The sequence below is a fragment of the Elephantulus edwardii genome, unplaced genomic scaffold (assembly GCF_000299155.1).
Source record: "Elephantulus edwardii isolate Elephantulus edwardi_28Jun2011 unplaced genomic scaffold, EleEdw1.0 scaffold00269, whole genome shotgun sequence".
NCBI lineage: Eukaryota > Metazoa > Chordata > Mammalia > Macroscelidea > Macroscelididae > Elephantulus > Elephantulus edwardii.
This window is the reverse complement of record NW_006400019.1, coordinates 1106889-1118977: the sequence shown is the minus strand read 5'-3', so window position 1 is coordinate 1118977 and position 12089 is coordinate 1106889. Positions and strand designations below refer to the sequence as shown.

General features: G+C 50.5%; 2 protein-coding genes across 3 annotated transcripts; one reads left to right on the top strand and one right to left on the bottom strand.

Moving 5' to 3' along the window:
* The first annotated feature begins 235 nt into the window (after nucleotides 1-235).
* TAZ (tafazzin) lies at nucleotides 236-4479 on the top strand. 2 transcript variants are annotated; one of them, XM_006899919.1, is made up of 10 exons: nucleotides 236-348; nucleotides 442-570; nucleotides 1207-1252; nucleotides 1461-1546; nucleotides 3313-3393; nucleotides 3473-3514; nucleotides 3687-3749; nucleotides 3866-3918; nucleotides 4180-4257; nucleotides 4375-4479. In XM_006899919.1, the coding sequence occupies exons 1-10, from the start codon at nucleotides 240-242 to the stop codon at nucleotides 4474-4476; spliced, it is 789 nt and encodes a 262-aa protein (XP_006899981.1). In that variant the 5' UTR covers nucleotides 236-239; the 3' UTR covers nucleotides 4477-4479. The 2 variants fall into 2 exon arrangements, with proteins under 2 accessions (XP_006899981.1, XP_006899982.1); XM_006899920.1 differs by lacking the exon at nucleotides 3473-3514.
* Nucleotides 4480-10126: 5647 nt separating this feature from the next.
* Nucleotides 10127-10384, bottom strand: LOC102876969 (40S ribosomal protein S27-like). Its single transcript, XM_006899972.1, has one exon. The coding sequence runs from the start codon at nucleotides 10382-10384 to the stop codon at nucleotides 10127-10129; it is 258 nt and encodes an 85-aa protein (XP_006900034.1).
* Nucleotides 10385-12089: the final 1705 nt, after the last annotated feature.

Sequence of the window (12089 nt, the reverse complement as noted above, 5' to 3'; positions counted from 1 at the left end):
TACGACAGGCGTGGGGCGCCAGGCGCTGGGCCGCGGATTGCCGGCCGGATCGCAGCGCGGGGCGACCGCGGCCCTCCTGTCCCTCCGGTCGTCGCGCCGCGCGGGCCTTGGGCGGCGCCCGTCTGTGGCCAAGGCGTAGGGGCGCTCCGAGGCTTGCCCTGCCCCTCGCAGTGACCTTGACCAAGTCCCCTGCCTCCCAGCCCAGGTGGTGCTGACCGCTCCGCTCCGCGCGGAGGGCGATGCCACTTCACGTGAAGTGGCCGTTCCCCCCCGTCCCGCCGCTCTCCTGGACTCTGGCCAGCAGCGTCGTCATGGGCCTGGTGGGCACCTACAGCTGCTTCTGGACGAGTGAGTGGGCCGCCGGAGGGCGCTCTGCCGAGTCGGGGTGGGGAGCGGCAGCGCTGGCGGGCGAGCCTTGGCCCACCGCGCCCCTCTCCACAGAGTACATGAACCACCTCACCGTCCACAACAAGGAAGTGCTGTACGAGCTCATCGAGAACCGGGGCCCCACCACCCCCCTCATCACCGTCTCCAATCACCAGTCCTGCATGGACGACCCTCATCTCTGGGGTACCAGGGCCGGGGGAGGGGGCGGGGCACCAGAGGAGGGTGCAGACTGGGCTGCTACCTCTGGGTGCCCTTCTCCTTGGTGAGCGGTGGACTGGTGGCCCTTCAGGACCCCCTGGAAGCGTGAACTGGATAGGGCCTGGGGGTTTGTAGGGGACGAGTAAGCATAGCCCTAGCCACAGCGGGATCAAAATAGTTTTGCCCTGACAATGATGTCAGGCCTGTGGACCTTGTGTTCTCAGAACTGGTGACCTGTCAACAGTAGCCCCTGCTAGGTTTTGCACACAGTCTGTCCCTATGGGAAACTGCTGCCCCACTGACAAGTGCCTGCTCTGCAGACTACGCAGGACTGGAGGGCGGGAGTGGGGAGGGAGGTGGGAAGTGTGGCCTGGCCAACTGATGCCTCTCAAAGCCCTCCAGCCTAAGGTGGGCAGGGATGGTGGGGCATTAGAGCTGGTGGGGAAAGCAGGGCAGCAATTAGTAAGAAATGGGGGTTGAGGGCAAAAGAGGAGCTACATGGAGTCAGGGATCCCACCCAAGTGGCTAAAGCTGAGAGCCAGGGGAGGTGGTAGCTCCTCTGCCCTGGCTCCCAGTCACTGAAGCAGTGTGATGGGAAAGCGTGCTCCTCTCCTCCCCCAGGGATCCTGAAGCTAAGGCACATCTGGAACCTGAAGTTGATGCGTTGGTGAGGGGAATGGGCCCCACCCGTCTGCCCAGATTTGCCTTCCTCCTGCTCTGCCCCTGAGGCAGCTGCCAGCAGTCCAGGCAGGGCATTGGCTGGGGTTCTGCAGGCCCTCCGGTGCCTCTTTTCCAGTGCCAGGCATCATGAGGGGGGAGTGAGGGGCCAGGGCTGGGGAAACCGAGATGATGGCCGGCCCCTCTCTCTGCTACAGGACCCCTGCAGCTGCAGACATCTGCTTCACCAAGGAGCTGCACTCTCATTTCTTCAGTTTGGGCAAGTGTGTGCCGGTGTGCCGAGGTGGGCCCCTCCCCTGGGAGGGCGCGTCCCCAGACCTCCATGGGAGCTACTGGCACTCCACCAAGTAGAAAGTCCACAGGGGGCCACCAGCCTGCGAGTGTGAGGAGCAGGGGGTTGCTGGAGCAGTAGGAGCAGAAGAAGTTTGCTGGAAGAGGGTGACTCCTGGGAGAGCCCTGGGGTCTCTGCAGCTGTCCTTGGACTGCTTGCCCACAGAGCTCTGGCACTGGAGTCCCAGCCCTTTCTCTTAGGGAGGTGGCAGACAGAACAAACAAGAACTTTGCTTCTGACGGGATGTAGGGTGTGAGTTCTGGTATTGAGGAATCCTGAGATGAAGGAGCGATTCAAACTCCCGTCGTTCAAACAAGAAAAAGGAGGCTCCAAGGGGTGAAGTCACTGGTTCAAGTCACAGGCAGGAGCTTGCAGTTGGGGACGTAGACATTTTTACAGGCAGAGGATGGAGAGAGAAAGGCGTTATAGGCAAGCGCAAGCATGTGCCTGGTCCTGAAGAGGTAAGGGGAAGCAAAAATGCAGGTGAAGGGTCTGGGCTGTCTAGGAGTGTAGCCTTACTGACTCAGAGAGCCAGTACCCTGGCCACAGCGGGACCAGCATTGTGCAGCAGGATGGGCTGGAGGCCAGGCAAGAGCAATTGTTGGAATTCTGGGGGCCTCCATGGTGAGCAGGAGGAAGGGACAGCCTTGGGATGTGCTTCAGAAGTAGAAAGACTTGTTGAGGGATTGATTGTGTTGATGGAAGAATATAAGGAAATCAAGGACACCACTAGGTTTTTGGCTGACCTGCTGGAAGGACAGTGGGTACCTTGGCTAAGGTTGGGAATACTGAAGGGAGAAGTGTTGTGGGGCTGGATGGAGCAGAGGGGCTGGCGGCTGGCAGTAGAGAGGCCCTGGGAAAACTGAAAGCACAATATGTGCTGGTGACCCCAGGGAGCTGTTTCCTTGAGTGGCCCATGTCCAGCGCGCCTGTGTTCACGCTGTGGTAATAGGACTGACTACTGCGAGCACAGATGCAGCTTTGCTTGGGCCCCGTGGCGAGTCCCAGTCTCCACACATTCAATTGAATGTTCTACATTATTCCTCAAAGGTCCTCCCTAAAAGAGCATTTTGGTTTTCAGTGAGTGGCTTATCTGCATTGTCTTGGAGGAGCCAGTGGGACAGGAGGGAGGGTAGGGACCAGAGAGGAGGCATTACAGGACCTGACCTAGACCAGGGCCTCGCCAGAAGAGAGCCTGGGGCCCAGGCCTGGCTGGTTTCATGTCAGGCAGGATCTGTGTAAGGTGCGATTGCCTCAGTGCTGATGATGGAAGGACTTGGTGCATCCCAGGGAGAACAGCTGAGTGGATGTGGTCTGTGAGCCGCAAGGTGACATGTTTAGGCGGCTGGAGGGGTGAGGCCCCAGCTGGAGGAGCAGAGTTAGAGATGGAAGGGGAAGGGGCTGCATTCAGGAGGTGAAAGTTGCTGTGGTTCCTGTGTGTAGCGAATCCAGAGAGTAGTCTTGAGCGAAGGGTGTCGAGACCCAAGGGGCTGAGGCAAGCATTGGGAAAGTCACTGGATGTCGAGGGGCCTGGGGTTATGAGGATATGGTGAGCTGGGCTTCCTTCCTAGACTGGGGTCAAGACATGTGAGTAAGTGTAGTCAAGGAAGTCATTGTAGACAGCAGAACCCCCAGGGAGAAGGTTTGGGGTGGGCTGTGGACAGACTGGCCACCTCTGTGGGAGAATGGGTACTGACCAGAAGGGCCCTTCCCCGCAGGAGATGGTGTCTATCAGAGGGGGATGGACTTCATCTTGGAGAAGCTCAACCACGGGGACTGGGTGCACATCTTTCCTGAAGGTCAGTTGGGAGGGACGGGGCTGTGAGCCTGTGCAGGGTCCAAGGGCTGCAGCCTCTTCTCTGCTTCCTGTCCTGACAGGGAAGGTCAACATGAGCTCTGAGTTCCTGCGCTTCAAGTGGGGTGAGCGTTGCCCTGTAGAGCCTTTTTTGCAGCCTGTCTCGGGGAAGGATGGGTTGGACTATGGCTGGGTGTGTTGCGGCGGCAAGGGCTGGCCCGGGAGCTGGTTCCACTGGTGGAGGCGAAGATGGCTGGGGAGCTCTGCTCAGCTTCCACCATGTTCTTCTGTGGGCAGGAATTGGGCGCCTGATTGCTGAATGTCGTCTCAATCCTATCATTCTGCCACTGTGGCATGTCGGTACGCCTCCCCCTCAGGCCTGGAGGCCATGGGGTGCCATGTGGATGGGGGAGGTGCATGCCAGGAGGCAGAGTGGGCTCTCTGCCACGTGCCTTTCCCTGTCTCTTGCACCCTAGGGATGAATGACGTCCTTCCCAACAGCCGACCCTACTTCCCCCGCTTTGGCCAGGTGAGTACAGCTGCTGGTCTATTTGTCCTTCTATCTGTCTGCCACCTTCCCTGATGTCTTGCTGCTGAGGGATGGGCTAAGCCTAAAGCTGCAGCAGTAGGGGACAGAACTTAGTGGAGAGGAGATTTCCTGGCCCCAGGAGCTGTGAGGACCTCCTCCCTGGAAGTTGGGAAGACTCAGGCAGGACAGCTACACCCTCGGCCTCACAACTGGGTTGGAACACCGAACTTTCCTGACCGGAGCACGTGGCTGTTCCCACAGAAGATCACCGTACTCATCGGAAAGCCCTTCAGTGCCCTTCCTGTTCTTGAGCGCCTCCGAGCAGAGAATAAGTCTGCCGTAAGTGCCTTGTCTCCCCCAGGCCATCCCCAGATGGAGGCTGTGACCATGTGATGCTGGGGTACAGGGCTCTTCTCCCCTCCTTGCCCACTTAGCCACCCAGTCTTCTCCCTCCAGGTAGAGATGCGCAAGGTCCTGACCGATTTCATTCAAGATGAGTTCCAGCGTCTGAAGACCCAGGCTGAGCAGCTCCACAGCCACCTGCAGCCACTGAGATAGGCCAAGGAGCCGACGCTGTCCTGGAGGGCCCAGGCCCACTCAGGGGAAGAGGCAGCATCCCGACCTAGAGCCTCCATGTGGTCTCTGGGTGGTGGCCTGGACAGAGCCTCAGCGTGGATGACTTCAGGCCTTTGTGGCGCCTCTGTTCTCGCGAACTTGGCCAGCCCTGCTCTCTGCTCTTCACTTGTGGAGGGGCTTCTGTTCTCCACCTTCTTTGTGAAGAGGAAGAAAGGAATTGGGGCAGCAGCAAGGAATAGAGCAAGCAGGTGAGCCAGTGGCCAGAATGGACCAGTAATTGGGAGTCTAGGAAGCTCCCTGGCTGGATCCCACCTGCTTGCCTACCTGCCTGCCCATTTCCCTGCTAATCTGTGAGCAGCCTGCTACCTCCTCAGGGATGGACCCCAAACCAAGTTTTTTTTTCTTTCTACCCCCAAACCTCACGTGGAGCCTCAGGCAGTGAGGGCCATGTCCACCGCCATCCTTTAGTGTCCTTTGTCGTACTTGGGCATCGGGAGGGTTTCATGCAGTTTAGGGCAATAAAGTGTGTTGTGCCATTTTACCTCTGCGCTCTCTGAGGTTGGCTTCTGTGGGTGTGGTAGACAGCGTGCTTGGTGGCTGATGAGTGGGTTCTGTGGTCTGCACACAATGCTGCTTGATGTCCCCACTTTGCAGATGAGGCACAGCGAGACTTTGCTAGCCCAGGAGCTTGGCCTGACTCTGGAGAGCCCTGGATTCTGAAAAACTGTTTGACACTAAACCAGACAGGCTCGGGGGCGGGGGATGTCACTGGAGGGGAGGAAGGATGGGCTCCAGGTCGGCTGGGGTCCAGAGCCTGGGATAGTGGGAAGTGAGCCCATGAGGAGCTTGGAGCAAAAGTGATCCTGTGCAAAACAGTGGGGGAGGTGAGTGTCCTCAGGCAGGTCCCCGTTTCCCCCAGCTGGGCCTGGCCGTCCATGAGAAACCAGCCTTGTATGGGAAGCAGGGCCAGCAGCTGGTTGAAACTCCTGGGGACCTTCTGCCAGCTCATTGCTGTCGAGTTGGAACCGACTCTTTGGTGCCCCTCCATTGTCTTCCTGCCGAGGAGGTGCGGGTGGATTGAGCCCCTGCCTTTGGGTTGGCAGTGTGACCTCTGACCCCAAGGCCACTGGAGAACTTGCCAGCCATGCTAAGAGAAGCAGTACACAAGCAGTGGTCAGCACTGCGGCCGTGGGAGTCTACTTGAAGGTAAAAACGGTGTTAAAAATGACCTGGAGGGGGAAAAAAGTAATTTGGGGAAATAAAATAAACTTATAACTAAACATAGATAGAAACAGACTGTTGGCCAGTTTGTACTCGGAACTAAAATGTAATAGCCCTTCAAATATGTATATCTACCTGCAAAAAAATTATATTTCATTTTATGCCCTTATAATATGCAATGTTCTGTTTTTTCATGCTCTGTATTTTTACCATATGCTTGTGCTCATAAATATATGAATGTGATTTGCAGATTTTTAAATTCTTCAAAAATGAAGTCTCTCCAATGCAATGTTTTGCTTCTCAGAGTATGTTAGCAATTTCTCCATGGCCGTGAATGTGACCTAGGACAAGGTCGAATGGGAGGCAGCAGCTTTTGCGGGTGGCCAGTCCTGGGTTTCATTTTAACTCCTGTGTTCTGTCATACAGATGGACCACAGCTGATGCACTTTGGGAAGACCCTGGTACATTTGCTTCTCTGTTTTGTTGTTACTAACAGCACTACAAAGAATACTCTTGCACCTGTTTCTCTAGGCTTACATGGTGGCATCAGGATCTTCAGAAATGGAGTCGCTGGTCCTAGAGAAGGATTGTCTTCAGTTTCTCCCATCCAAGTACTAACCAGGCCCAACCCTGCTTAGCTTCCAAGATTAGACGAGATCAGGCGTGTTCGGGGTGGTATCGCCGCAGACTTCAGTTTCTCTCTGTAGCACCCGGCTGTTCTCACACTGGCACTCTCACCAGCATCCTCACCCTTAGACAAACTCGAGGACAAACCCGGAAACAAATGAAAAATGCAATTGTTGAAATTTAAAGACTAGAAACACTTCAGTGGGTCTGTTGTTTGGGAGGTGGAAGGGAGGGCTGTGACCTTTCCAAGGATGTAACACAATGAGACTGGGAGAAAGAAAGTATCAGAGAGACTTAAAAGAGTGATGGAGGAGAAATAAATCAGAGAGGGGAAAGAGTAGTGTAGAAGATGAGAGGCTGTAACATCTTGAGGACTGGTAACAGGGCTGATGCCGCAGTACCTGACAGCACCCATGCCTGGGAGGCAATGATGGGCCAGGAGGTGTGGGGCCAGCTCCCCGCCAGTGTGCGTCACCAACAGCCACCAGCTAGAGATGAGGCAGTGGAGACTTTCCTGCTGCTGTGATGAACAGGTTTCAGAGGCTTTTTCAAATGAAGATGAACTTGGAAGAAAGAGCTGGCGGTCCTGAGAAAATCAGTGAAAACCCATAGCCCACAAAGGTGTAGCCCACTGTGGGTGTGGTACAGGGTTGGTTAGACAGCGTTGCCATTTGTGCGTGGAGTTATTTGACTTGATGGCACCTAATAACACCCAGATAAGTGTTACGCACCTAATAAAACATAAAACCAGTCAGGGGCTAGATAGGACACAGGCAGGCAGGCAGGGCTCCGGGTCACACCTGCTTGCTGGCTGGCTGTTACAGTGTTGGAAAAGAGTACTCTGTGTCCCATTGACTGCCGAGAGAACAAATATCTTTAGAAAAAGTGGAGCCACAATGCTCCCTGAAGGCAAGGAGAGTGAAGCTTGGTTTCATATTCTTTGGGCATGTTGTTAGGAGGGGTCAGTCCTTGGAAAAGGACATCATGCTTGGAATGGTGGAGGGGAAGACCCTAAACCAGGTGGACTGACACAGTGACTGCAGCAATGGGCTCGAGTGTGTCAGTGATCGTGAGGGTGGCACTGGATAGGACAGGGTGCAGGTCTGTTCATAGGATCACCATGAGCTGTTTAGTCAGCCAGCACCTGACAATGCAAAGTTCCCCAATAAACCTAGGGTTCGTAATTCTAGTCCATTGGCCTGTGTCTCTTTTTTTACCAGTGCCTGCTAACTGCACAAGCTGTTTTCATTACTATAACTGTGTTGTGGGCTGTGAGGTGAGCGGGAGGCATCCTACATGGGTCCCTTTTATTTCCTTGTCTTACCTTATTGCTCTGGCTAACTCCTCTAGTACACTTTTAAATAGGAGCGGTGGCAGAGGGTATCCTTGGTGAGTTCCGAGTCACAAGGCGAATGCCTTCAATCTCCTCCTGTTGAGAGTTTTGTGTACATGTTTCTTTTTTTCTAGGGAATAACATGCACACAGTTCCCCACTACCACAAAGTATGCACAATTTCCCACATTTTGGGAAATTGCAGGGGTCAGCACATCCAGAGTGCCTTGTCCTGGGAAAGCCATCTTCTTGATCATTGTATTTTATATATATATAAACTGACCCATAGGTGACCCTCCTGTGGGTTTTCAGAGGCAGTTAATCACATGGGAGGAGATTGCTCATTGCCCATCCTCCCACAGAGCAGCTGGTGGATTCAAACCACGTGCCTTCAGGATTGCAGTGCAACTTCTTGCCTCTAGGCCACCAGAGCTTATAAAGACATTATTGTCAATGTCAAATGGATCTTGGCAGAAAACAGAGTACCAGAAAAATGTTTATGTTTCATTGGCTATGCAAAGGCATTTGACTGTGTGGATCGCAAGTTATGGCTAACCTTGAGGAAAATGGGAATCACAGAACACTTGATTGTGCTCATATGAGGAAAATGGGAATCACAGAACACTTGATTGTGCTCATATGAAACTTAGACCAGGAAGCAGTTCTCAGAACAGAGCAAGGAAACACTACATGGTTCAAAATATAGAAAGGAGTATGTCAGGGATGCATCCTGTCTCCATACTTTTCCAATCTCTATGAAAAACGTCATTTGGAAGGCTCAGCTTTATGAGGAGAAATGTGGATCAGGATTGGAGAAAGACTTATCCATCAACAACCTACGTTATGCAGATGACACAACCTTACTGAGACTGAAGACCACTTGAGGCACTTGCTGCAGAAGGTCAAGGACTATAGTTAATATGGATTGAAGTTCACCATCAAGAAGACAAAGATTCTCACCACGGGGCCAACTGGCAGCACCATGATAGATGGAGAAGAGATTGAGGTTGTTAACAAATACAGCTTGCTGGGCTCCACAATAAACATTCTTAACACCAGCAGTCAGGTAAACAAATTTTAAAAAATGAATTGCATCTGGACCTTTCCAGAAGCAACAATGTCAGTCTAGAGACCAAGGTCTGCCTTATCCTGGCCATGGTTTTTTTTTTAAATTACTTGCTATACATCAGAGAGCTGGGCAATGACTAAGGATGACAGAAGAATTGATGCCCTAGAGTTGTGATGCTGGAGAAGAGTCTTGAACATACCATGGCCCACCAAGAAAATAGATCTGTCTTGGAGAGGGTGAAACCAAGTTTCTCCTTGGAGGCTAGGGTTATGAAACTCCATCTCACATACTTTGGGCATGTGGCCAGGGGAGACTGGTACTTGGAGAAGGGCATCATGCTTGGGAGGGTGGAGGAACAGCGCAGCAGAGGAAGACCCTGGAAGAGATGGATTGATACAATGACTGGGGCAATGGGGGTGGGTATATCAGTGAGACTGGCTCAGGACAGGGCAGGCTTCAGAGCTGTTGTACATAGAGTCACTATGAGTTCCAGGCAACTCGATGGCACATAACAATAATTCTACACACACATACACACACACACACGTTTATGTGTGTGTGTGTGTGTATAATTATGTTGAGGAATTTACCTTCTATTCCTATTTTGTTGAGTGTTTTTATTAGGAAAGAATGTTGGATTTTAAAAAAACAACTTGACCCTTGCTGACAACATGCCCAAAGAGTGTGAGGAAAAAAAAAACAAACCCAACCAAAAAGCCCATCATCCCTGGTTGCACTTCCTCCGAGACGGATTTGTTGTTCTTTTGGCAGTCCATGGGCTTTTCAATTGTATTCTCCAACACCACGGTTCTTCTTTTGTCATCCTTGTTCATTGTTCAGCATTCACACATAGGAAATAATTGAAAAGACTACAGCTTGGATCAAGCACACCTTGGTCTTTAAATGGACTCTTTAGCACTTTAAAGAGATTTTCAATAGTATATTTTCCCAGTGTAATAAATCTTTTGAAATCTCAACTGCTGCTACCATGGGTGCTTATTGTGGAACCAAGTAAAATAAAATTGTTGGCAACTCCAGTCTTTCTCCCTCTATCCTGATGTTGCCTATGGGTCCAGTGGCGAGGATTTTGTTTCTTGATGTTGAGATGTAATCCATATTGAAGGCTGTAGTCTTTGATCTTCTGAAATAAGTGCTGCAAGTCGTCTTCACTTTCTGCAAGCAAGGCTGTGTCATCTGCATCGTACAAGTCATTGATGAGTCTTCCTCTAATCCAGATGCCACATTCTTCATAAAGTCCAGTTTCTTGAATGATTTGCTCAGCATAAATTTGAATAGATATTAGGAAAGGACACAGCTTTGATGCACATGTTTTCTGGTTAAATTTTGTTTTTAATCCAAAATGGTGTTTATTGAGATAGTTTCCTATTCCTCTTGCTTCAGCGTGTTTTCTGAATGCTGCTTCCTTCTGCAGGAGCATCCTTCTGTAAGCCTTACTTTTCCTCCTGTCAGCTGACAGAGAACACACCAAATTACTGTTGTGCATGGCTGAAGACTGTGCATTTTACAGTCTCCTGGGCATTTCACATCTATGAAACAGGAATTAGGGCTCTGCACCAGGTGCTTCTTGTGTTTCCTCTTCTCTTCTGGAGAGGGATGAAGGTGATCCTTTGTGAGATGCATGTTGACATGCAAAGGTCACCACCCAGAAAGGCTGTTTCTGATTTTAAATCATGCAGTGTTTTCTTGTTCTGTTCAAACCGTTTCTCATCCTATGTACAAGTTTCGCATGAACACAATTATGTGTTCTAGGATTCCCATTCTTCTCAGTGTTAGCCATAATTTGTTGTGATCCACACAGTCAAAATGGCTTTGTCTACTCAATAAAACACAAGGTGATATCTTTCTGGTCTTCTCTGCTTTCAGCTATCTGACATCCACAATGATCTCCCTCCCGTCACAGCCTCTTCTGAGTCCAGCTTGCATTTCTGGCTGTTTCCTGCTGACGTACTCTTTCAGTTGTTGTTTTTGTTTTCCAAGATTTTACTTGCGTGTGATATTAATGTGATGATTTCTATATTCTGTTAGATGACCTTTTTTGGAGGGAGGGGAGGGGTAGGGAATAGGAGCCAATATGGATCTGTTTCAGTTAGTTGGCCAGGTAACCGTTATCTAAATTTCTTGGCATAGACTGGGGAGCACATCCAGGTCTGTACATGTTTGGTTTTGAAATACCTCGATTGGCATCCCATCAATTCCTGAGGCCTTATTTTTTGCCAGTGCCTTCAAGAGCAGCTTGAATTTTTTTCCTTCATTAACCTTGGTTCTTGAACATATGTTACTAATTCCTGAAATGTTTCACTGTGTTCCAGTTCTTTTTGACACTGTAACTCTGTATATTCCTTCCATCTTTTTTTTTAATGCTTCTGACAGAATCCTTCAGTATTGCAACTTTAGCCTTGAATTTGTTGTTTTTATTGTTCAAAATATAAACAACAAAATATATATCAATTCAGCAGTTTCTACATTGTGCACTTTGACCTCCCTCATTGGGTAAAATTCTTATCTAATCTTTTGAGCTACTGTTGTCACTTGTGTTTGTTTTTTAATTTTTTAAATTTTGTTTTATTTTATTATTTTTGTGTGTGTGTGCCATCAAATCAGATCTAACTGGTACAGGAGGAGGAAATTGCCCTTCCTTCTCCAGCAGAGCATCTGGTGGATTCGAACCGCATACTCTAGGATTGCAGTGCAGCTTCTTGCCACTAGGCCACTAGAGCTCCTGGGTTTGTTTGTGTTTTTTTTTTAATTTTAGTGTGTGTGTGTGTGTGTGTGTGTGTGTGTGTGTGTGTGTGTATGTGTACCGTCAAATCATATCTGACTGGTACAGGAGGAGATTGTCCCTCCTTCCCAGGCAGAGCATCTGGTGGATTCGAACTGTGCGCCTCTGGGATTGCAATGCAGCTTCTTGCCACTAGGCCACCAGCTGTTTTTTTCTTTTTTAAGTTTCCCTTTTTTTCTTTTCTTTTCTTTTGAGAGCAAGTTTCAGAAGCTCTTCTGACATCTATTTTGCCCTTTCTTTCTTTCCTATTACCTTTTGTTTTCTTCACGGATAACGTCCTTGATGTTACCTCTCAACATTTCTGATTTGGTTATTAGTGTTCAATGTTGTTGTTATTGTTATGTGCCATCGAGTCATTTGCGGCTCATAGCGACCCTATGCACAACAGCCCTAAACCCTGCTCTATCCTGCACCAACCGCACTGCCTCTGACACATCCATCCCGATTACCCCAGTCACGAAATCAATCCATCTCATAGAGGGTCTTCCCCTCCTGCGCTGTCCCTCCACCCTCCCAAGCATGATGTCCCTCTCCAAGGACCCGTCC